The sequence below is a fragment of the Pteropus vampyrus genome, unplaced genomic scaffold (assembly GCF_000151845.1).
Source record: "Pteropus vampyrus isolate Shadow unplaced genomic scaffold, Pvam_2.0 Scaffold36, whole genome shotgun sequence".
Classification (NCBI taxonomy): domain Eukaryota; kingdom Metazoa; phylum Chordata; class Mammalia; order Chiroptera; family Pteropodidae; genus Pteropus; species Pteropus vampyrus.
This window is the reverse complement of record NW_011888817.1, coordinates 4,912,825-4,938,482: the sequence shown is the minus strand read 5'-3', so window position 1 is coordinate 4,938,482 and position 25,658 is coordinate 4,912,825. Positions and strand designations below refer to the sequence as shown.

At 47.4% G+C, this 25,658-nt stretch overlaps 1 protein-coding gene across 7 annotated transcripts in view; it reads left to right on the top strand.

Moving 5' to 3' along the window:
• TRIM63 (tripartite motif containing 63) overlaps positions 1-23,598 on the top strand; it is a 41,223-nt gene extending 17,625 nt beyond the window's left edge. For 3 of the 7 annotated variants that reach the window (XM_011357652.2, XM_011357658.2, XM_011357653.2), the window contains 9 exons: positions 13,448-13,579; positions 14,505-14,677; positions 17,143-17,311; positions 18,115-18,210; positions 19,404-19,637; positions 20,315-20,337; positions 20,801-20,925; positions 22,075-22,146; positions 23,014-23,598. In XM_011357652.2, the coding sequence (XP_011355954.1) occupies positions 13,448-13,579; positions 14,505-14,677; positions 17,143-17,311; positions 18,115-18,210; positions 19,404-19,637; positions 20,315-20,337; positions 20,801-20,925; positions 22,075-22,146; positions 23,014-23,024 (1,035 nt within the window). In that variant the 3' untranslated portion in view covers positions 23,025-23,598. Of the gene's footprint in view, positions 1-10,584; positions 10,758-11,504; positions 13,580-14,504; positions 14,678-17,142; positions 17,312-18,114; positions 18,211-19,403; positions 19,638-20,314; positions 20,338-20,800; positions 20,926-22,074; positions 22,147-23,013 lie in introns of those variants that run through there. The other 4 variants (XM_011357656.2, XM_011357654.2, XM_011357655.2 and 1 more) reach the window with 3 other exon arrangements.
• The last annotated feature ends 2,060 nt before the right edge of the window (positions 23,599-25,658 follow it).

Here is a 25,658-nt window from a genome sequence, read left to right as displayed (position 1 = left end):
TATAAGTAGTGGTGCTTGGAGCAGGGTGTAGGTTGTTCACTTCATAAGGGCACATGATCTACGGGTGAGTGGAGGTACCCTAGGAGGTCCAATAGGAGATAAGCCTTGGGCAAGGTTTGACTGGGCAAAAGAGACAGGGCATTCCAAGTGGAGGCACATAGGAGGGGAACAAGGAGGGTGTGATGGGGAAATAGTAGCAAACTAATCTCAAAGGATCAGAGAATCAGAAAAAAGAGGGATATTAGGAGGTAGGTAGGGCTGGATCACTCATTCATTCCACAAATATTTGCTGGGCTCCTAGTGTATGCCAGGGGCTGTGGATAAGCAGTGAACAAGCTCATCTAATTCCTCCATTCATGGAATAGATACTTTCTTGGGTAGGGATGGGCTGGGGACAGACAACTGACAAGCAAATTGAGTAAAAATAATTATAGATTGTGATAAATATTAAGAAAGAATCAAACAAGTGTTGAGTCCAGTAGTAATGGGATGGGTTCCTATTTAAATAGAGTGGTTAAAGAAGGCTTCTTTGGAGAGATAACATTTTAGTTGAGAAGGGGAAGACTATTCTAGGCAGAGTACACAGCACGTGCAAAGACCCTGAGGTGAGAACTACAGATAGAGCATTCAGGACCACGCAGAAGAGAGTCTTCAGCAGTTGTAAGTTCAGAAGCTACTTCAGATGGTCTTGAGCAAAGGACTCTTCCCTCCATCTCAGGCTGATCTTTCCTCTGAAGTCAGCCACACTTTTCCATCTGTCTGCTGGTCGACCCACAGAGCGGTCACCTCAAAGTCATGTGTCTTTTCCCAACTGACTTCCCAGTTCCAATTGTCTTTCTAGTACTCTGCACTCTCCCAGACTCTTGCCAAACTCCCTGAGTCTTCCTTGTTCATTCTCTCACATCTGTCCCTTCTTTGGTTACTTTCTTAGAGCAGGGAAGCAGCCAAGTCCTGTGGTCACACACAACAAGCACTTTGGAGACACACAGACCTGGGTTCAAATCCCAGCTCTGTCATTCAGTTAACTTCACTGGGCCTTGGTTTACTCATCTATAAAGGTGAGTTATACCTTGCTGATGACTGAGAAGTAAAATGAGATGACAATGTAAGTGACAGCAGCTGACACACAGTAGGTATTTGATAAATGACAGTACCTTGCCCTTTTCCTACCAATCTTGGGAATTGTCTTGTTTTCTTCATACCCTGACTTCATATTTGGGAAGCAGAGAGACGGTAAAGGTCTTGGATAACCACTGACTCCCTAAACATCTTTCTAGAGGAAACTAAATCCCTAAGTTTCCCTTTTCAAAGTACTTTAAACAGCTCACTTGATTTGTAATCATATTTATCATTAACTGAGTGTCTACTACATGCTGGTTACTGTGCTAAGTGCCTTATATATGTCTCGTCTTTCATCCTCATGACAATTCTGTGAAGGAATCCCATTATTACCCTCATTTTATAGTTCAGGAAACAAATTCAGAAAAGTGAAGTGATTGGCTTAAAGTCACATAGCTCATTAAGAAATGAAATTGGGACTTGAGCCCATGTTTTTCTGGCACCAAAAATCTGTGTGCCCAAACACTAGACCATCCTGCTTCACAGCCCATTATTTCATTTCCTGGATGACAAGAAGCCCAGGGAGGTGAGAGATTTTCTCAGTCTCCTAATGGACTGGACACTAAATGAGGCCCTAGTGGGCCTGGCCCCAGACCCTAAACTTGCCCCAACTGAGCGAACTGGGAGGCCTCTGACCTCAGAGTGGCCCAGACCTTCCTCCCCGAGCTGGAATGAGGCCAGAGCAGCAGAGCCATACACAGACGTCTCTTTCAACAGGACACTGAGCCTGAGTCATGGGGTATTTATAGATGAGCCTCCTCTTTCTTCTCTTTAGCTTTGCCAAAATTTATCAGGTTCACTTGGGGCTCGCAGGGTGACAACCTGTTTATCATCCAAGGTGCCCAAACAGACTGTTGGGACATCCTCTGAGAATGAGGATTGGACCTGACCGTGTTTAGACCTGACCTGACCTGACCCCCCGACTGCCCACAGCAGATTGAGGCAACTCTCCCCACCCCAGTTGTTCCACCATCTCCCAAACACCACCACCGCCCTGCAGGCCCGCCCTCACCACAACCACACACACATCCAGTGGACTCATGGTCTCCGGACAGAAATGTTGCTTCTCTCAGGAAGACCTCTTGGATTGATCTAGCCCCACTGATCTTAGGGAGTGAATTCCCTCATTGGTCGGATGATTGAATTAATCATAATAACATTGATTGAGGACCTTCTCTATATCAGATATCACGCTAAGAGTTTTAACATTACTTTTTTTAATCCTCAGAATAATTTTATAAGTTGGATATTAATTTAATGTCATTTTTATAGATGAAGAAACAGGCTGAGAGAGGTAATGTAATTTGCCCAAGACCACACAGCCAGTAAGTAGCAGGGCCAAGCTTAAATCTAGTCCTTTCTTGGTTTCAGAGTCTAAGCTGCGGGAGACCTTGAGCAAATTACTTCCCGTCTGAGCCTCAGTTTCTTTATCTGTAAAATGGAGACACTAATACCCACCTCTCACAGTTGTAAGGACTGATTAAAACTGGTACATAGTAGGCTCCCAACCACTGACCGCTGCCCCCTCCCCCCCAACTGCCACTCCCAACAATCAGTAAATTAGCTTATTTTAACCTGCATAAGACAATCAGCCAAGTCACAAGTGACATCTGGCTCAAACTTAAAGGATTTGAATCCAGGACCCAGGCTGTTCCAGCCACCACTGCCCACTGCCCCACCCTTTGTTTCTTTCCAATAGCCAGGCTTCAGGCCCAGAGTGACTCAGAATCCAAGGGCTGAGAGGGTTGGAGGGGGAGAGGCGGGGAGAGTGATGGGGTGGAGGGGGAGATAAGGGATTAGGGGGGTTGGCTCTGTGCAGAGGCACGGTGGACTGACTAGGCTCTTACTCCTGAGATCTATTTTGGATGGTGCCAGCCTCACGGCAGCTGGAACCCGAGGTGTCAGTGCTGAGTTAACGGAGCAGCCTCTGGGGCCAGATTTAGTGGTTGAGATCTGACCCAAGATGGGTGGTGTGGCCGTGGCACTGGAGAGAAACTGCTTTTGTGTTTCCTAGTAGGTTGGGGGCTCCTGAGGTTCTGCACCCTGCAAACATCTGTGGACTAGGTTTCTGACTCTTCGTGGAGGGCAGCCTGTTCCTCCCTGCTCTCTCCACCCCTTCCTTCCCCATCCCAGTGCAGATCCCCTAACTCGAGATTCGGAAAGGTTTGGGTTCAAGGTCTGGCTGTTCCATTTACTATTTGTGTAACCTTGGGCAATGTACTTAGCCTTGGCATTCTGATCTAGAAATGGAGATAGTCATACACCTACCTCATGGGGTTGTGATGATGAAATGGGGTCCCTGCGTAGGGCTTTGTCCCCCTTCCTCCCACTCCTCCTCACCCTTGGGGCCCATGAGAGCAGTGGCCTTTAAATGCACTCCCCCAGGCTTTGACCTGGCTGTTCCAGGGTTCCAGGGCCACTCACCTCTCACAGTGTTTCCAGAAGCCCTGATCCTAAGTCCCCCTCTGGCCTGCTGGCCCCCAGGGCTAGGCTCTAACAGAAGAGAGGGCCTAGCTCACTCAGCTAGAACTCACATTTCCTGCTGGGCGTTGTTCGAGGGGCTCAGTGAAGAGGCCCAGCTCCTTGAGTTCTAGTCCATAAGAAAAGTGACTTTTAAACAGTGGAGATTTTTTTCCAGCCATTTTCTATGCCTGTACAAAAATTTTGATATATAAATTTATATACATATGCTATATATAATTTTTTAGTAGAAAATAATCAGATTACATATAAGTGGCACATATTTTTCTGTTTGTGCCTAATGATATATTGCTGACATCTTTTCATATTGGTATTCAAATAGAAAGCTTGTCATTTTTTTATTGGAGGAATATTTACGTTTAAATGTATATTTGTTTTATCCAGGGACAGTTGGAACGCTTATCGTGGTATCTTTTTGCTTTATTTTTTAGTAAACTTTTTCTTTAAGTGTAATATACATTCAGAACAGTGTACAGTTTATAAGTGTACAGTTCAAGGTGTTTTCACACAGTGAGTCTGCCTGCATAGCCCAAATCCAGGTCAAGAACAGATCATTACTAGCACTCCTGGAGCCCTGCTTACACCCCCTTCCAGCCACCCCCAACCCGCACCGAGGTTAACACTATCCTGACTTCTAACACCTTAGATTAGTGTGGGCTCTTTTGAATTTAATAAAGACAGAATCATACAGTATGTACTCTTTTGCTGAACATTCTCAATGAGATTCATGTGTGGTGTTTTGTTCATTCTCATTGCTGCACAGTGTTTACCATGTGACCACACAACAATTTATTTTTTCCTTTGATGGATATTGGAGTTGTTTCCAAGGTTTTACTACTATAAACAATATTGCGAAAAAAAATTCTCGTATGTAAATACATCTGTATATCTGAATCTCTCTCTCTTTCGAGCTAGCTAACTATATTTCTCATCATCATCTTTCTAGTTTTTTGATAAGGTAAATTCCTCAGAATACAACTGCTGGGGGGCATGCATGAATATTTTACATTTTGATTTTGTCAAGTTGCACCACCTCCCCCAAGGTCAAGAGTAATGGCAGTGTCCATGGCCCTATACCTTCGCCAACCTTGGAAATTGTTAATCTTTAATATTTTTTTTGTCAATTTTTGTCAATCTGGTAGAAAAATCAGATCTTATTGAGATTTTTAACATTAGTGAGGACAAGCACCTTGTTTTGTTTGTTTTTGTTTATTCTCTGTGAATCATCTTTTTGTATCCTTTGCTTGTTTTTAAACCTTTAGTGTATTGTGAGGATTGAGACTTGGTCTTTACCAGTGTTTCTACTGTTTTCTCCCAAGGGTCACTTGTCTTTTAGCTTTGTTTATGGAGCAACTGCCAGTTTAAATATAGTTTGTTTTCCTCCTGCTTACTGCTTATGATCTGGATCATCCCGAGGGTGTGATTGGCCAAACCCCAGGTTCAAGTTGGTGGGGGTGGGGAACAGCAGGCTGGGTGGGGTGAGCAGCTGGCCCCCAAGACTGTCTCTCTGTACAAGTGCAGAACATCTGGGTCAGCGCTGAGCCCTGAGGCCTTGGGTTTGCCATGAGGCTTCTTCTAGTCCCTTTTCCAAGTCTTCCCAGAGTCTGGGGGCCAGATGGGTGAGCCAGGGCCAGTGCTAATGGGGCCATAGGAGTGAAAGTTTAAGAACAAGAGCTCAGTGGCCCAACTCTCTGAGTTTAAGGCCTGTCTTAGTCTGCTCAGGCTGCCATAACAAAGCCACTGTGTCTTAAACAACAGAAAAACAACAGAAATTTATTTATCGTGGTTCTGGAGGCTGGGAAGTCCAAGATCAGGGTGCTTGCAGGTTTCATTCTAAGCCTTCTTCTCTTGGCTTGTAGATGGCTGTCATCTTGTGTGTGCTTATGTGGCCTTTCCCCAGCAATTGTGCATGGGCGGGGTAGGGGTGGGCCCTTGTGTCTCTAAGGCCCTAAGGGCATTAGGGCCCCAAGTCATGACTTCATCTAACACTACCTCCAAAGGCCCCATCTCCAATTACCATCACATTGGAGATTAGGGCTTCAACATATGAATTTTGGGGGAGACAGTCCCTAACAGTGTCCCACACCATTTCCTAGAAATATAACTTTAGGCAAGTTACCTAATCTCTCTGTGACTCCATCTGTAAAATGGGGATGATAATAGTATCGACCTCATAAATTAATAAATAAATGACTAGCTATTAAACACCTAGAACAGACTGTGCTAGCTGGCCTCCAAGATGGTCCTCAATAATTCTTGCCTCCTGTTATTCATGCCCTTGTGTGCTCCCTCTCACACTGTATCAGAGTTGGTCTGTGTGACCAATAGAATACCATGGAAGAGGTGGTGTGTGATGTCCGAGGCTAGGTCATAAAAGACATTGCCACTTCTGTCTTACTCCTTTGGATCACTCTCCAGCCACCATGCCATGAGGATGCCCAAGCAGCCCTGTGAAGAGGTGTGTGTGCTGAGGGACTGAGGCCTCCCAACAACTTGCCAACCATGTGAGTGAGCCATTTGGGAAATGGATCCTCGGCTCCAGTGAAGCCGTAGGATGAACTGACTGCATCCCCAGGCAACATCTTCACTACAGACACCTTAAGACAGTGAGCCGAACCACCCAACTTAGCTGCTCTTGAATCCCTGATTCACAGAAATGGTGTGAGATAATAAATGTTTATTATTGTCATAAGCTGCTAAGTTTAGGGAAAATCTGTTTTGCAGCAATAGCTAATACACAGACCATGGGGTTATCCACAGTAACTGTTCAGTAAATGCCAGCCCGTATTATTCCCATTGGCTGTGAAAATATTAACAACAATGTTTGTTGAATGTCTTCCAATGTGCCAGATAAATGCCATATGCCTGGGCAGATGGACTCTTACCTCTGTACCATCCATTTTCAGCAAGGCCTAGTGCTGGGGGCAGTCACCCCAAATCTGAAACTCTCAGGGATGGAAAGGCCCAGAGATACCATTATTCTAGCCAACTCTCATTTAACAGATGAGAAGACTGAGACACAGAGGTTAAGTAACCTTCCCAAGGTAACAGAGCTGATATGTAGAGGAGCCTAAACTTGAACTCTGACCCATTAGTGCCTGGGCAGCCTCTTTGTGTTGTTTTGCAGTCTCAGGGCCTTTTAGTCAGGATTTATTGTATCTCTGTTTATAAAGCAATTTCAGTACTTAATTTCAGGATCATTGATGTAGACCCCCTTCAGACCCTATGAACACCCATGTCTCCTGGGGCAATCTTTTTCTCTAATGGCTACCCACTCCCCAGAGCCCTTGTAGTTAGCTGCCCGCAATAACTGTCAGACCTGGGGACAGAGGGAAGAGGCCTATGGGGCTCCCAGTCCTGAGCGATAAGTTCCAGGATAGTATGCTCCCCTTCCATGGACTGTGGGCCAGGGCCAGGGGACTTTTCTCTGGCTCGTGGGGTACTGCATCATGCCCCAGACCCTATAGAACTATCTGTGACATCTGTTCTGGCTTTAGCCTCCATATCAAATGACTTATTTGTTTGATCCCATGATTTGGGATGATTCTTTAATGAGGATGACTTTGAAGCATGTGACAGAGATCTCAAACTGTAAGAAAATAAGAGCTCCCCTACCCTTTTCTCTGAGGGTGCTTTAGGCACCACAGAGGCTCGGGGAGAGGGGAAATCCAGAGGAAGAGGCAGGGCAAACCCCATCCTCCAGGGGCCGTCATGGGGGCCAGGAGGAGAACAGCACTCACGTGGAAAGGACCTGCTCAGTGATGTACCAAGCTATGCAGAAGTGAAAGGGGAGATGGAGGGTGGTTTCCTCTCCAGCATCACCACCCCCAGGCCTGTGTCATCCATCCTGGGAAGAGCTCCTCTGAGAACCCTGCCAGTGGGGAAGGGGAAGGACCCTCGGGAGTCATCTCTTTCAGTTGCTGCATTTGGCAGATGAAGACTCTGAAGGTGGCTGTGGCTTGCTGGGCATCACATTGCTGGTCTCTGACAGAGCTAGAGATGGAGCCCAGGTGTCTGGGCACCAGGCCAGGGCTCTCTCCCCCAACCGAGAGGCCTCGAGATCTAGGGTTTCTGAAAAGTCCCCTCTCGAGTGACAATCAAAGGGCATAGACTTTAAGGTTAAATCAGCTTGTTCAAACTCTGCCTACACTAGCCATGGGACTTGGAAGCAACTCCGTATGCCAGTCTGTGCCTCGGTCTCCTCATGTAAAATGGAGATAAGTATGGTCTACTCGTATTTGTTGTGATGACTGAACGAAATAGTGCCAGGGTGCCCAGCCACTTGCAAACATTAAATCAATCAAAAATAGTGATGTGATTACAATTACCTTCCACCTCTCCCTTTTGTTTGCCAAACCAAGACCATTTTCCCCGCTGCTTTTCCTGCCCCCTACTCAGCTGGGATCCCCTCAGACATAAAGCTCCTCCCATTAGTAACACAGACTTTGGGGGTAGTCCCAAATGAGAAGTCTGTCTCTTAGCTGTGTGATGGTCCACAAGTCACTTAACCTCTCTGAAATTCAGTTCCTGATATATCAAAACGAGAATCCCAATACCCAGAATTATTCTCTCAATGGGCACAGAAGAATGGGAGGGAAGGCTATTGTTAGAGATTAAAAGAGATTAACGAAACAAAAACAACGTACCTCGTGTAAGACCTTATTTGGATCAGATTTGGACAAACTAACTGTAAAAAGACATTTGAGACAATCAGCAATTTCTGAAAATGGTCTGGGATTTAGATACTATTAAGAAATTATTGTGATTTTGCTAGGTATGAAAATAGCATGGTGATTATGAAAAATAATTCTTATCAGTAATGCTTACTGAAGTATTTAGGGGTGAAACGACTTGATAACTAAGATTGAAATATTCAGAAAAAAGAAGCATGTGGGGAGTGGTGTTACAGGTGCAATACGGTTGGGGAAATGTTAATGATTAAAGATGGACTTGGTTACATGAGTTCATTATACTATTCTCTCTACTTCTGTATATTCGAATTTTTCATTAATAAACAGTAAAAGGAATAAATGAGGAGGCTTGCAGAGAGGAAAACAGTAAAACACAGTAGTTAAAAGTTCTAGGCTCAGATGCACCATTGATATTTAAAGTTTGTCTTTTCATCTGTCAGTCTATAACTTTATAGCATAGTCCAATAACTGGTGATAATGCTGGTTTTTAACTTCCTGCTTCTGATGCTGGCTCTGCCACTTCCCTGGCTGGGGGACTTTGGCCAAGTGATTTAACCTTGCTGAGCCTCTGTTGCTTAGCTGTGAAACAGGGACTATATCATGACCCCTGCCTCACTGAGTTATTTTGAAGACTAAACAAGAGGATGGATTGAAAAGGCTTAGCACAGTGCCCGGCATGCAATAAGCACTCAATAAATGCTTCGGTGTTAGGAGCACAGGTTTAGGAGTCAAGCTACCTTGGATGTGAACCCTAGCTTGGCTCTGCCACTTGTGGCTGTGTGACTTTGGCCAAGCTATTAACTCTCTGAATCTTGTTTCCTCCTGGGAAAAATGAAGATCATAATAACTGCCTTGCAGGACTGTTGTGAGGATTAAATGACAGGACATGTTTTGATGCCCAGCATGGCCCATGTGGGAATTTCCCTTCCGCACCCCTTGACTTTCAGCAGAGCTGGCCTTGCCAGCTCCCAGGCTGGAGTCGATCCCACTGTCCATTTGCTTGACTTTTGCACCTGGACTGCCAAGTGTGGCTGGGGAAAGTCAACAGAACCATGTGAATGGCTCCTCTCAAATGGCAAATCTATGTTGGGAAACATCAGCGAGGCTCTTATGCTCCCAGACAGTCCTACCACCCCTCTCTGGGTACTTCCTCCTGTGTTTCACAGTAGCTGATCCAAACTTTTCCCACTATCCATTCATGCTACACTTCTCCCTGCCTCAGCCTTAGAAACTGACCTCAACTCTCTTGACCAAGGTCATCGATATGAGTACCTTACTCTCAACCTCCCAATACCACTGATTCTTACCTCCATCTTTTCCTTTCTCTTATCCTTTCATCTCAAAAGTCAGAGTGCCCCTCTCCTTTCCAAGGCTTTAGAATTTACTCCATCACCTCTAGCCCCCTAATCTTCAGTATTTTCTCTCCATTGGTTGTACCCCCTCAGCCAAAAAAACCTTGCTCAACTACACTGATCTCCCTTAAGTCTTACTGTGACTCTGCTGTTCCCTTGTTCAATTCATTTATTCACTTATCCACTCATTTAAAAAAAACATTTGTTGAATGCCTACCATGTGCCAGGCACTGGAGGTACAGAGATGATTAGAGACAGTCTTTGCCCTTAAAGTCTTCAAAGTTCAGAGGGAGAGTCAGATTCGCAGATGGGAGTATGACAAATGAGATGCGAAGATGGACCCGTGCTTGATGCTGAGATTTCCTGGGTGTGCAGTGGGAGGAAGGGGAAGCCCAAGGATGGCTCTCAGCTTTCTGGTCTGTGCCAATGGGTGGATGGTAGTGCTTTTCACTGAGACATGAAATGAGGAAAAGGGGAGGAGGATCTTGGTGTGGGGGGAGATGTTATGTTCTGTTTGGGATATGATGAGTTTGAGGCACTATTACACCATCCCAGTAGAGATCGCCAACAAATCTTCAGTTTAAGGGAAAGAGTGGTCTGAACCGGAATTAGAAATGTGAGGATCATTAGCATAAAGTAATTGAAATCATGAATGTATAAAGAGGACTCTCTGCTGCAAGTAATAGAATAATTATACTATGATGACATTTGTTATGTCACATCTTAAATAGTGAAGGAGGTGGGCAGCACGATGATGGCATCAAGGACCCCAGTACTTTCTCTAGTTCTCCTTTGCCCTTCTCAAGGGACAGATTTCTTCCTAGACTTGTCCTATCTTGGTTGCAAGATGAAATGATACCTACAACCCACTTCAAAGGCAAGAATGAAGCTTTCTTCTTCTACTTGACTTTTTAACAGGGAGGAAATCTTTTTATTTTTAGGCAAAGGAGAATGGGATTATCGTGATAGTTAAGCCTTTGTTCTCGGTGGCAGTGGAGAGGCCCACCTTCCTGGAGTACAATGCTGCCTGCACAAAACTGCACAAAGGGATGGCCTCTTTTCAGCCCTCATCCTCCTCTAGCCCCTGGCTGCCCTGGCATCGTTGACCTTTACAGTTAAGTAGAGACAAGAGAAATTTGGGCTCCTGAGTCAAGCATATCTGGGTTCGTGTCCTAGAGCCACTTGCAAGCTGCGTGACCTCAGAGAAGTTGTTTTACCTCCCTGTGCCCGTTTCCTTATCTGTAGAATGAAGAGTATGATGTTGTGATTTATAATAAGAAATATATATTTGGTCTTCACCTGCCCATTTCTGGCTCACAGCTGAGAGTGATAAAAGTCTTTTGTTATGTGAATGAGGTGACTTAGAAGCACCAAAGGATGGGGGCTAGTTGCCAGGAGAACCAACCTGGTGATTAGAGGGTTGGAACTTCTTCCCCATCTTCCCCCCAATCTGGGCAGGGGAGAGGGGCTGGAGGTTGAATCAGGCACCAATGGCAAGTGATTTAATCAGTCATGTCCATGTAATGAGGACAGGGTTTGGAGAGCTTCTAGGAGGCCCTGAGAGAATAGCACACCTGGCGAAGGCTTGGAAGCTCCCTGCCCCTTCCACATACCTTGCCCTATGCATCTCTTGTGCTGGTTGGAAAATTACTGCTTGGCTATTGCCCATGGGAACATAACGCTCTAACAATAAGCTTTCTGCTTCTCTACCCCCGCTTGCACAACCGACCTGTAGGTTGACAGTAAAAAGAAGAAAAGTAGATTTGTGTGTTCAAACAGGATGAAGAATGGGGGTTTAGGTCTTAAAAACCCTGTACCTCTACATTTCAGGGCTGCTTGATTTGGGGTCTGCGTACCCCTGGCAGACCTAGCTGGCTGAATAAAGTGTGTGTTTCCTATAACTCACTGATTTCTGGTAGTCCGTGTGTCTTTCGGAGGCTGGCGGCTACATCTTCTGTCTGGCTGCTCCTGAATTATACCTTTTTTTAATAATAAATCTTTGATCGAGTAAGTAAAATATTTCTCTGAGTTCTGCGAGCCATTCTAGCAAATTAATAGAATCTGAGGAGAGGAGGTCATGGAAACTTCCAGTCTGTAGCCAGTCAGTCAGCAGCATAGGTAAGAGCCTAGGCTGATGTCTGAGGTGGGAGATGGTTTTGTGGGACTGAGCCCTTTACCTGTGGAATCTGATGCTATCTCCCAGGCAGATAGTGTCAGAATTGAGTTGAATCTTGGCTACCATGCCAGTGTCTGAGAATTGTTTGTTGGTGTTGGGGTACTCCTGCCCCCATGTCGAAATTAGGTCCAGGAATCCTTTTCAGGGATATAATAGTTCTTACATTGTTGAGATGATGAAATAATATGACGCATACAAAGCACTTAGCAAAGTGTCTGGCACATAGTAAGTGCTCAGCAAAAACTAACCATTAACATTTTGAGGGGGCTACCCTTTTCTTGAAATTCCCAGCCCCTTGTCCTCTAGGCCTCCTTCTCTTTCTCTGACTGGTCCCCCTCTTCTTTTCCCTCTTACTCCCAAGATTGGGTTCTCTGCCCTTACTACTCACTAGGTCTTGTCTTAGGGCTCCTCTCCAGGCTGAAGCCAGCAAACCTACTCTCCTGCTGTCCCTCTTTTGTGAGATCCTGGACACTCCTCCTGTATGTTCCACACTCTCTTAGGCATATCCTGAGGCTTGATGTCACTTCCCACTCTCACCCCAGCACCTTATACCCTGGTAGCCCTAATGTCCCTTTGCATGAGATTCTACCTTAAAAACAGCCATTAGAACTGCTCTCATGACTTCTACCTGCCACCATGGAAGATGTCCAGAAGGACATGGAAAAAACATTAAATTGATGCAGAGGGGAGCATGTGGATAACTTCCAAGCGACTAGGTAGGGCTTAGTTATTTCTATCTGCCTCCCTAGGCTGTGAGCCTCTCAGGGCAGGGAAAAGGATTACTCACCTATCTGTCACCTTGGTGCTTGCTGTGTAGTTAGTACTCAGAAAAATATCTGATGAATGAATTAAGATTCCTGGCTTTGCCACTCACTTTCTTTGACTTTGAATAAGGTCCTTATTTGACCCCAGTGTCAAATCTACAAAATGAAGAGATTGGACTGTTTTAAAGGAGCCCTTTCAGCATTAAAGCGGCATTAGTGGCCAAGGGGTGGGAGGACAGACTAGCCAGGACAGGGGTCTCAGGGTCTCCAGCAACATGCTATACTCAGGTCTGAGACAGAGGGATGGGCTCTGAGAGAGGGGCAGCCGTGCCCCCTCATCTTAGGAGCTGCCCAGGACTCCAGAGGAAGGATAGACCTGATTATGGTCAGTGAAGAGCACTGGCTGTTAACCTCATAAATCCCAGTGGCCCATTTTCTGAGTCCCATCCCCAACTCACCAGCCTGGTGTTCCCCAGTCCTCCCGTAAATCTGCCCATGAACAGGCTGTTCTTGTTTACGACCCCCATCCCAGGGGAACAGCGATTGCTCATCCCTACATGTGATTTGAGAGGCCGGTCTTGCAGGCCTGAAGGAAACACAAGCCCCGCCAGCTGTACTGGCACCAGAATGCTCAGCTGGTTCCCTCCTGGGGCTCATGTGACCTGAGTCTAGCTATAAATATCAGAGGGGCCTCAGACCAAGACAGAATTCGGGCGCCAAGAGAAGAAGGCTAAGAGGCTCCCGGCGGGAGTTTTGTGACAAAGGCGAGACCCAAGGTCTGCTTAGAGCAAGACAGGTAAAGGAGGCGGCCAGGTGGGTCCCACACCTCCCAACAGTATGGATTATAAATCAAGCCTGATCCAGGATGGGAGCCCCCTGGAGAACCTGGAGAAACAGTTGATTTGTCCCATCTGCCTGGAGATGTTTACCAAGCCTGTGGTCATCTTGCCATGTCAGCACAACCTCTGCCGGAAGTGTGCCAGTGACATCTTCCAGGTCAGTGCTGGGCATGGCCTCATTTGGGGAGTCAGGTGGCTACTCACCTTTCCTGTGATGAAAGGAAATTAGGTCCAGGAATCCTTTTCTCTTAGCCCATCTCTCTTAGCCCAGAACCCTTCTAAACGGGGGCCAGTTCTTTCCCTTTTGAAGTGAATCTCTGCATCAGCCTCTGGACTGGGCCGAGGGGTCTGGGGAGGCAGCTGTGGCCGCCCGTTCCTTTTCCATGACGCACGTTTCCCCTCCCCACCCTGCCTGTGGTTCTGCCACCTGCTTCCTCTGCCCTGAGCACCACAGTTGACTCTTCAATCAGGAGTCAAATGCCTCAAGTGATAAGGGAGGCAGGCAGAGGAGAGAGAAACCAGACCCCTGGGGCTGGAGCCAGCTCCCTGGTGGCAGGTGGCCCAGAGCTTTAGGAGAATGGTGGCTGGGAGGCACTGGGCATGGAGACATCTTCCCTTTCGAAGCTTCCCTTTCCTCTAATATAGGGCAGGAGGGGCTTCATCTCTCTAAGAAAGCAATGAGAGTAGATGTCCTGCCTGGGAGGCAGGACTCAAGGTTCCCCAGAAGCACTTTATAAAATGTTCTCTCACTATTTTATCTTTAAAGTAACTGGCTCCAATTATAATGCCAATTTGACCAGGCTTAGAGAGATAAGGTTGCTTGCCCAAAGTCATTCAGAGAATAACCGTGACTTGAGCCCAGGTCTGCTGACTCCCAAACCTGTTGATTGCTTAGTTGCTTCTCAGAAGCCCCCTGGGTAAGTGGGCTGCCTCCCATCTCAGGACAGGGGCTCCATATTTGACAAGGTCATGTGGTTTGACAAGAAGGGTTGGGGTAAGCAGGGGGAAGGATAATCGGAGATTAGAAGGGGCAGGGGCTAAGAAGGGAGCCCAAGCCGCACCTCTGCCCTTGCTGCCCGCAGGCCGCAAATCCCTACTGGACTAACCGGGGAAGCTCGATGTCCATGTCTGGAGGCCGTTTCCGCTGCCCCTCCTGCCGCCATGAGGTGATCATGGATCGTCACGGAGTGTACGGCCTGCAGAGGAATCTGCTGGTGGAGAACATCATTGACATCTACAAGCAGGAGTGCTCAAGGTCAGTTCACTCGGCCGCTGGGAGCCCGTCCTCCCTCCCCAGCTGTTCTGTGCCCATCTCTCTGAGGCTCCTTCCTCCTTCATCTACTCCAGATCCAGTCCCCTGGCTGGACAAGCTACACTAGCCAGTCCACAGAGAGCTGTCTCTCTCAGGCCGGAACAGAGGCTCACTCTGTCCCCCAGGCCGAACTCTTGGCATCACTCAGTGAATGGCCCAGGCTTCCCCTCCTGAAAAATACTGAGACAGGAACCAGGGGAAAGATGAGATATGAAAGGGTGACAGAGGCACTGGGGCCAGATAAGTTGCCCTGATAAGCAGAGAAAGTGCCCAGTGAGAACATAGCCGGTTTCTCTAAGTTCATAACAGCTATGATTCCATGTGTCCTGATTCTTTGCACCAGGAGGCACAGCCCTGGGCCCTGGGAACGCTTCCTTCTGCTGTTTCGCAGCAACCTTACGGAGCAGGCCTGACTTTTATCATCCCCATTTCACAGCCGAGAAAGCTGAAACTCAAAGAGGTGAAGTCAGTTACCCGAGGTTTCCCAGGTGGGAGGTGGAAGATCTGGGAGTGGGCCCGGTCGATGGAGCTCCATCTCCCTCCCTCTGTCTCAGGCAGAGTTTGTGAGTGGTGGAGGTTGGGTAGTGTTGGGCCTCATACTGGAGAGAGACACAGCTACCAGGGGGATCTTTACAAATCAGGGCATCCCAACACGACTTCCAGGCTGCTGTCCTCACGGCTCTTGTCCAAAACCATTACCAAATATCTGTCTGCAGGCTGTGTCCTGCCCAGGGAAAGGTGGCAGACCAGTCCTCGTGAGAAAAAGCCCTGGCCTGGTCTGACTCTGTTACTGATGTGTTGTAGGATCCTGTGTAAGTCTTTGGGCCTTCGCGTGCCCTGCTACAGAGGGAACAGTAAGCTTTGTTATTGTGACTGTCAAATAGGGTTTCTATCGAAAATGTTAAAAATCTCAAATATTTATTGAGCATCTACTGTATGTAGGCACTGTACTAAATATTTTCCATGGATTATCCCTATTTAATTCTCACAGTAATTCTATAAGACATTCTTACTCTCATTTTATGATGAGGAAATGGAAGCTCAGGGGGGATCAGAGATTTATCCAAGTGGTAAAACTGAGTGGGAGCCTGTCTGACTCCATGATGAACACACCTAACAGCTATTGTCTCACAATGCGAATGTATTGTTGGTCATTATAATCACAATAAAATCAATATCGCACCAAAAGATTAGCCCACCCAGTGTTGACCTATGAAGACCATGTTGTGTTCCAACCCTTTGAGGCCTTTCTGTATACCTGGATGACAATGGTAGCTGCCTTTATCGAGGGTCTGCCCTGTGCCAGGCACTACACATTCAGTATAGACAACTCCTGCCATGATCCTAGGAGCCCTGGGAGGAAACAAAGGCTCAGAGAGGTGAAAGCACTTGTCCAGGGTCACAGAATGAATAAATGCAGAAAATCTGGATTCCAACCCAGATGCTAAAGCCTGGGCTTGGGAGATGTCTGCTATATTAGAAGCTGGGAAGTCACAGGTATTGCTGACAGGGAGTTGACTCTGAGTGAGTGTACAGTCTGGCTGGGGAGATAAGACCTAGACCCCCTCCACCCTCCAAATTGAATCTCAAGTAGGAAGTGACCGATTTCCTGAGAGAAGCATAGATAACATAGCAGAGACCCTAAGTGGAGAGAGAGACAAAGGGAGAAAGACATTCTAAGAATGTGTGTTTGAGACAAAAGAGAAGGAAGAGACTGGACTCTGGAAAGAGTTTCTGGCCAAGGTCAAGGCTTGTGCTGGACTGTCGGACTGTCCATGCACTAACTGCCTCCTTCTCTGAGCCTTGGGGCACCCTTGTGTCATGCTTACTGATTTATTATTTCTATCTGTATTTAATTACTACCTCCTCTGTGCCAGGCACTGCACACTGCAGATTCAGGAGTGAAGAGAATAGGCAAGTTTCCCTGCTTTGATGGAGGTTACAGTCTGGTGGATTAAATATAGAATTCAGTGAGGCCATGAATATAAATTGCTTCACTCACAGCCCAGCTGCAGAAACCAAGGGCTATGGTGACTATAATTAGAGCAAATGAACTCTAGCCTCCCCCGCCTTGACTTGCTGGGCGACCTTGGGCAAGTCAATTCACCTTCCTGGAGCCCAGTTTCCTCTTCTCAAAAATGTCTCCAGATCTGACTCTGGGATTCTACCAGCCTTCCCATATCTAGGCCAACTCCATCACTGGAGTTTGAATCCTCGGATGTGGGGACAGACTTGGTGTCATTGGCTTCCCTGGTCTTGGGTCCCCAAAGGATAAAAAGAAAAGAATTAGGGACAGCCAACCACTGAGAGCTCAGGTCATAGATCTGGGGTGGAGCTGTGATTGGAGCTAGGGGAAGAAACAGAGACTCGGGACCCCCACCGTGTGACGTGATTATTCTCCACTTCAGTCGGCCTCTGCAGAAGGGCAGCCATCCAATGTGCAAGGAGCATGAAGACGAGAAAATCAACATCTACTGCCTCACGTGTGACATGCCCACGTGCTCCATGTGCAAGGTGTTTGGGGCCCACAAGGCCTGCGAGGTGGCCCCGCTGCAGAGTGTCTTCCAGGGACAAAAGGTACTGGCCTGAGCCACTTCCACCCCAGCCTGGGCCTGCTGGGCATGGCCTGGTGATTCAGGATGTGGATTTGATCCCTGTAGATCTGCTAAGCTGGCCTTTCAGTGATGGTCCCTCTGAAGGGACTTCCCAGGCCACAGGGACAGCAGCCCTTGCCTTCCTGGGGGAGGTGGCTGAGCTCATGGGTTATACTTAGAGCCACTTGAGAGCACCTGGGTGTGGCCACAGGGGAGAGACTAGACCCCAGGGCCAGGCCACTAGGGGACTTCTCAGGCCATGACTTCTATACCACAGTGTGCTTTGGGTGCCAGATAACTCTTCCTATGCTGATCACCTCTCCCAGTCTTCAAATTCCTCTGCAGCAGGAGGCAGATGAGAGCCCTCTCCCTGTGTGTCTGGGTCTATGGGAGACCCACTCTCCTGTCCGTGCAGTAAGCTGTGGCCCCTCTTTCCATGTTCTTTCTTACTCACCTGCTCTTCTCTTGATCTCTTGTAGAACTCTCAACTCTTTCTCCCTTCTTTCCTAGAACAAGCCCCTCTTCTGCCAGTACCTTGCTATGTATTTTGGGCAGCTCACTTCCTCTCTCTGTGCTTCATCTGTAAAATAAGGGCAACAGAATCTCTCTGATATTCTCTGCCCTGGACCTGAACTGTACCTTGGAAAGAGGGGCCAGACAGTTACTAGAGGCTCTTTCTAGCAGAAAGGGGACTGAGAGTGCCATTTTGCTGCCAACTCCCAAAAGGACAGGCCCTGGGACTATTTCTGTCTTTCTTCTGATGCCTCACCCCTTCCTCCCATGTAGACTGAACTGAGTAACTGTATCTCCATGCTGGTAGCCGGGAATGACCGTGTGCAAACCATCATCACTCAGCTGGAGGACTCCAGTCGAGTGACCAAGGTGAGGGGACAATAATTCTGCCTGGGGGTTTAAAGCCTCCAGTGCTGCCTCTGGGGTGAAGACTCACCCAGGATTTGTGGTTAAATGTTGGGGCCTGGAGCCTGAGCTGTTCAAGCAGGGATAGTTGGGAGGGACTGACTAATCCATTAATCCATTCATTCAGCAAATGCTTCTTGAGCGCAGCTGTGTGTCAGGCCCTGCCAAAGGCGCTGGGGCTGGGGTGGAGAACAAGACAGACCCAGTCCCTGACCTCAGGCTGTGTCCCACTGATAATTCCCAGGATTGTTTTTAGCACTGATAGTTTTTAAAGCCTTGTTCTCTGGTGTGCTGTAGACCAAGGCTTCAAACTTTAAAATGCTTACAGATCACCTTGGAGTCTTATTAAAATTCAAGTTCTGATTCAGTAGGTCTGGAATGAGGCATGAGATTCTGCGTTTCTCACAAGCTCTCAGGGTTTGCCCAAGTTGCTGGTCCATGAACCACACTTTGCATAGCGAGACCATAGCGGCAGAAGGAAACTTTTCTAGTTCTGCAAAAGCATCTGTGATTTTCTATCTCCACTTGAAGTGCGGACCTGGAAATGAGATGTGGGGAGCAGATCATCATATTGCTGTTGGGCAAAAAAAGCTGTGTGAAGGATAGGTTCAAAGGAAGGAGAGGAACATTGTTACCACCCATGAGGGGCTCCCAAACTGATAGAGGTGACTAGAATCCCCAGTCTGATGAGCTGCTAATTAAACCCATTTTACAGGTAAGGAAACTAAAAGGTAGCATCTGCCTTAGTGAGAAGGGAGCCTCAATGAGGAGGCCACTAGGGGTGCTGCTTCTCCACTTCTGCCAGGACCAACTGATGCACAGCTACAGGAAGCCAGACTTGGTCCTGAGATGGGAGAAAGAGTGTGACCTGGGGACACACAGGAAGCCCAGAATATATATTATCCCTTTTGACCATGGAGTCTCTAGTTTTGAGGAAGGGAGTTGCTTTCCATGATGCCAGACTCCAAACGTGTACTAAGTAGCTGGGTGTAGCAAGTGCCTTCTTCGTGCTGAGCCTTCATGTCGTCTTCTGTAAAATGGCGATGTAGTAAGACCTCTTCCAGCTTTAGAGTCTTTGTTCCTAGCATGCCCATTCCAGGAAGGAATTATGGGGAGGAAGACCCCACAGGATGTGACCCCTAGATATCTGTCCACAGGAGAACAGTCACCAGGTGAAGGAAGAGCTGAGCCAGAAGTTTGACGTGCTGTATGCCATCCTGGATGAGAAGAAGAGTGAGTTGCTACAGCGGATCACGCAGGAGCAGGAGGAGAAGCTCAGCTTCATTGAGGCCCTCATCCAGCAGTACCGGGAGCAACTGGAGAAGTCCACTAAGCTGGTGGAGACAGCCATCCAGTCTCTGGATGAGCCCGGTGGAGCCATCTTCCTTTTGGTGAGCAGGGCTAGGAGGGCATGGGCAGAGGCACTTCAACTTGACAGTTCTATCTAAGGTTTAAGTCATGCTCTCCCACTGACTACCCATGTGCCCTCAGGCAAGTCATTGAAACCTCCCCGAGGTTAAGTTTCCTCATCTGTAAAATGGGCATGTAACAGTCCCTACCTAAACCTAGAGACTATTAATTGAGCACCTACTGTAGGTCAGCCACTGAGGCGGAGACAGAGATGAAGGAGACACAGCCCTGCCCTAGAAGAGCTTGTTGGGGGAGACAGATGAGGATCAGCTATAAGTTTCCACAGTTCAGTTCAATAAAAATTTCCTAAGCACTTACTGTAGGCCAGGCTTTCTGCTAGACATCGGATATAAAAAGTGATTAGGATGATTTTCATCTTGGAGAGTTCAGGGCTCAAGGTGTTTAGACCGATACTCCTAAAATCCAAGCTTCCTGCCAGGATAATGGGAGGGGCCTAGGGTGATGACCAAGACCTGTGCAGACCACGGACAGAAGGAAAAGATCCAAGTTCTGTTCAGCCCAGGGTGGGGAGCAGGTTACAACTGGGCTAAGGAATGGCACCAAGTACCCATCTGAAGCACCCAGTCATTGGTTGTGCTGATTTACTGGGCTACCCCTAATGCAATCCTAACCGTTTGCTCTCTCTCTCCTCCCATAGAGTGCCAAGCAACTCATCAAAAGGTCAGTGTCTCCACAGGGCTTGTGATCCGAGGCCCTAGCTCCCATCAGGGCCTCTGACTTCTGTCCAGTGGGTCTCCCCTTTTGCCTTAAAGCTGCTGGGATGGTCTCACCCCAGGCTGGCTCTCTTGGCTTTTGCATCCCCTGCTTTCTTGGATCATCCATTCTGCTTGTGACTGAAGAGGAACTACTCCACCGCTCCAAGGGGAGCGTCTGTGTGCAAGGCCTGGGCGTGGGCACATGCATGTGCACTGGTGTGAGTTGGAGCTAAGACAGCCTCTCCCTGCACTGAGCCCCAGAGATCTCACCCGGCCTCTTTCTCTTTCTCTCTCTCTCCCTCTCTTTCTCTCTCTTGCTTGCTCTCGCTCTCGCTCTCGCTCTCGCTCTCTCTCTCACTCTCTCTCTCTCTCTCTCTCTCTCTCTCTCTCTCTCTCTCTCTCTCTCTCTCCACCCTCCTCCCCTACAGCATTGTGGAAGCCTCCAAAGGTTGCCAGCTGGGGAAGACAGAGCAGGGCTTCGAAAACATGGACTACTTTACTTTGGACTTAGAGCACATAGCAGACACCCTGAGGGCCATTGACTTTGGGACAGGTAAAGGAGGTGGTGGTGCCACTTGTCTGATTCCCCGTTTTACCCCTGGAAATTGGCTTCCCTCTCACTGACCCCTGCATAGAGGCAGATACTCTAGCCAAGATGCCCAGATATCAGTCATATGCATTCAGTCAACTTCTGGATGAGCCCAGAGCCTAGCACAGTGCCTGGGACATAATCGTTGCTCAGTAAATTAGCCGTTACTGTAGATCACCTGCTCCACCGTTACCCTCCCAAAGCTAAGATGTTCAAGAGTAGATTGTGCTATTGAACAGTATGACATTGTGTAGACCCAAACTGCCTTCCATCATCTCCTTCAGCCTCAGTTTCCTCACAGGGAAATGGAGAGAGAACCAACAGCTACCATTTATTGAGCACTTTCTATATCCCAGGCACTAAGTGCTTATAAATTCTATCACTTAACAGCATCTTTAAGACGTAGTTTCTGTTGTCATCTGGAGACACTGATTCTTTCGAGCCTCTCCCTAGACACTCTTGACTAACGCTCTGACTGTGGTGATCCCCTCAAGGCCCCAAAGTGTTAAGGAAGTGTCTTGGGAGAGGGCGTAGGTGACAGGCATGTTCCCTGTTAGCAGAGCTTGAAGGTGATGTCCCCGCAGGGGAAGTGAAGACACAGGTTGCACCCCTCTGTGGGCTGAGGAATGAGGAAAACTGAACAAGAAGTGCTAGGCAAGCAGATTCCAAAGGCTGGGCAAATTCCTTCAAGACAAGGACTCTGATCCCTGAGAATCAAGGTGTTCTTGTCCCATCTCCATAGATGATGTTTATCTGTCTGATTGAGAGCTATGCAGAAGCACAGGTCCCCTCTGGTCACAGGCAGGTCAGGCGATAGAAGCTGCTGCTGCTACTGGAACAAAAAGAGCCTTTTGAACCTCTCTCTCCCTTGGGGGTGGGGAAGCGGGGTGGCAAGGAAGGGGAGGGCTGAGGAAGAAGGAAGCCCACTTCTGTGCAGCTTGGGTTTGGCAAGCTCTTCACCTCCTGGACCGCTGATGTCACTGCAGGGCCCATTGACCCTGACAGGGCGTGGGAAGGGATTTGGATCAGTGCTGTGTCCAGCCCTGTTTCCCTTTGAGCAGCTCCTCTAAGAAACTGGCCTATCTGAACACTATTATGCTTTGTCACACACAGATGAGGAAGAGGAAGAGTACATTGAAGAAGAAGATCAGGAAGAGGAAGAGTCCATAGAGCGGAAGGAAGAAGGTAAGAAATCCATCTACCTGCATTCTTTCACGCGTTCATTCATTCATTCAACAACATGAGGTACCAATTGTGCGCAGTGCTGTGCTGGACACTGGGGATGATTGCAATGTGCGATGATGTTCCCAATATGTGTTTTAAACCTTTGAAGGGTAAAGTCCCTTTATCCCCCTCAAAAAACCCTCAAACTGTTCATAATAAAAACCTCCCATTTTATATCTAAATGACCTTTCTATATGGAAAGGATTACAGTGTAACAGAGGTAAACAGAGTGTAACAGAGTGTAACAACGCTGGGCTCGCCCTTCTCCCTAGTCTCAGAGAGCTGGCACTGGGCAGTGGCTGCCCCCTTTGGATGAGGCATGCACCTGCCAGTTTGCCCAGACCCACCACTGCCAGCCTGCCTGCTTTCTGCACCCACGTGTCATCTGCTGGCCCCTGTAGGCATCTGAATTTGCCACCTGGGCAGACTATTAGTTAAGAGTTCTGAATCGCAGCTTTCTTGTGGACTAGCGGTGTGATCTAGGACAGTTCACAACCTTTCTGAGTCTTGGGCTATCCATCAATGCATGGGGGCATAACAGTGCTGACCTCAAAAGGTTATGGTAGAGAGTAAACCAGATAATCATTTAACACAGTATCTGGCACATAGGAGGGACATGGTTGCTAATTAGCACATGTTTGTTAATGTTATTATTTTTCAGGCCAAGTTTTGTATTTGATGTGCCATCCATAGTGTTTTGGCAATTAAATTCTATTCTGGTTTAAAGAGGAAGAAGCCAGGCAGGAATTGGAGTTTGATAATTATGTCACTTTAGCTTGGTAAGCCCTGGATCCCTGTCTCACCTTGTTTCTTCATCTTTTCTTTCAGGACACCAGTAAGGAACTGGATGAGGAAGAGACCCTCTAGATGCTGGGAGGGAGAGACTGGGGAGGGTGGGGATGGGCCCAGCCGCCTTGGTGACAGGCCCAGGGTGGGAGGGGTCGGGGCCCCTAGAGGGGCAATGGGGAGGTGTGTCTTCTCTTTGCTCAGAGCAGGGACTAGGGGTAGGACCTCCACCGCTGTGTCCAGCAGTCACTGAACCAGAATTGGAAATGTGCTTGAAACAAATCACACAGGACACTTTTCTACATTGGTGCAAAATGGAATATTTTGTACATTTTTAAAATGTGATTTTTGTATATACTTGTATATGTATGCCAATTTGGTGCTTTTTGTAAAGAAACTTTTGTATGATAATGTCTGGTCATTGTGTGTCTGGAGATCGTTAGAGGGGAAGGAAGCCAGGTCAATACTGCTGCCCTCTTCCTTTCTCTAGGAGGCCGGGGTAGCACTCACAGGCCTGGAAGGGATAATGTACTGTATTTTGATGCCTATCCCTGACATAGGGTATGGTAACTGAGTTTGTGTTATATGTTGTTTTAATAAATGCACAGCGCTCTCTTCCTGTTATTACCAAAGGAGTTGGGGTTTCATTCAACCCTTTTTTTTTTTTTTTTCTGGAGATTTCAGAGTGGATGGACAGAGGCCTGGTAGGAAGTGTGTAATGGCAAGGCTGGGCTTCTGTCCCACCAAAGAAGGAGCTTTTTAAATGAGCATTTACCAATTAGAGCACTTCATGGAAAACTGGCCCTGAGATGACCTTTAAGAAACAAGTTTAACTCCTGGTTCTTTGGTTCTCCAGAAAACAGGGCCTAAGGCAAAGCTTAAATGTTTTAGTCTAGGTAGAATCCCAGGGAAACCAAGGTGAAGGAAAGAGGAAACAAGCCAGGAAATGAGGGAAGCAAATCGTGTAGCATGTCTGAGCTGGCCACTGCTTCACCAGAGACCCAGTTTCTTGCTCAGTCATGTGAGATATTTCTAGCAGGTCGTGAAGAACACAACTGACTCAAAGGGAAGAGAGAGAATTTTGTCTGCTGGCTCCTTTTATCTCCTGTCTCAGGGTTGGAGTTTGTCTCCCAGAGCGTTAATCCCCTTGCACTTCCAGGTTGCATCACTTGGCCCCTTTGGGAAGCTGCTGAGGAAGCTAAGCTACAAGGCATACCATCAGTTGGCTCTCTATGGGTGGTGGGAGCAGTAGAATCTCCATGATCCAGTTGGGTTGGGCGTGGGTGCTGGAGCTGCTGCTGCTCCTACTGCAGTGGGCACAAGGGAGCTTCTGCTGGAGCCCAGACTCACTCCAGGAAGGCCAAGACAGCCACCAGTGCTAGGGGATGATGCAATGACCAAGGCCAATGTAGCACCAAGGCTTTACATGAATAAGGGGTCAAGGGGCTGGGAGAGAGATGAAGCTGAGCGGATCAGAGGTGGTGCATTAATTTGGTCTGAGATGCCTTGGACATATACATTTGAGAAACACTGGAGTCTCCCAGCTTTTCAACATTCAGAACACAGCAAGTTAAGGGCTCTGAGTAGTCTCGCCATAAAGAAAGCTATTTAACTTCAGACAAGTATTCATGCTTGGAATACTGCCTGATCTTTAAAGCTCTTAATAATTTTTGGTGGATAGAATATTTAACCCAGCATTTCCTTTCTGTGGAACTCATTTTATGAGAGTGCTTTAAATCCTCACATCTCTGCCCATTTTTTCTTCTGGGAGTTTTTCAAAGGCTCAGTCCCTAACTTTTTTGCTCTCATTTCTAGTCCTTTCTCAAGTTCTGAGGCACGAAAAAAAAATTTTTTTTTAATATTACAAGTGTACAAAACTAGTTGTAGAGCATAATAAACTATTGTAAAATAAAATCCTGTGGCTAGCATGAAGATCAAGAAAAAGAACATTACCAGCCCCCAGACGCCCTCCAGGTGCCCCCTCCCATCGTAACTCCCTCTTCCACTTGTAGGTAGCCACTATCCTGTCTTTTTTGATAATCACACACTTGCTTTTCTTTATAGTTTTATCTTCTAAAGCAAGGACCTTTATCTAAAGTACTGAAGAATCCCTGACCCAAACCCCTGAGCCGTGGATTGGTGCCAGTCTGTAACCTATTAGGAACTGAGCCACAGAGCAGGAGGTGAGCAGTGGGCAAGTGAGCTAAGCTTCATCTGTATTTGCAGCTGCTCCCCAGCGTCACTGCCTCAGCTCCACCTCAGATCATCAGGCATTAGATTCTCATAGGAGCACCAGTCCCTGGTGCCAAAAAGGTTGGTGACTGCTGCTTTAAAGTATCCTCCTATAGAAGACTGAAGGAATTTGAGACCAAAAAGCAAGAGGCTTTTATCACCTTGAAATCACAAGAATCAGTATTACAATCTGTCTACATTCTATCTCCAGATTTCTCCAGGTTACTGATTCCATTGCAAACAGGCATGTCAGTCTACTTTCTTGTCACTTATCAGAGGGAAAAGGGAGGGCAGTCAAGGCTCTGTAATCAGTTAAAATTTAAATTCCAGAAGATATTTGTTAATTGCAAATAAAGGACTCTCTACTTTGCCACACGAAGGGCCCTGCCTGTCCTTGCAAACCGGAACACCAAAGGGTGGTATAAAGGGTGCTTGATGAATACGCTTCTTTTAAG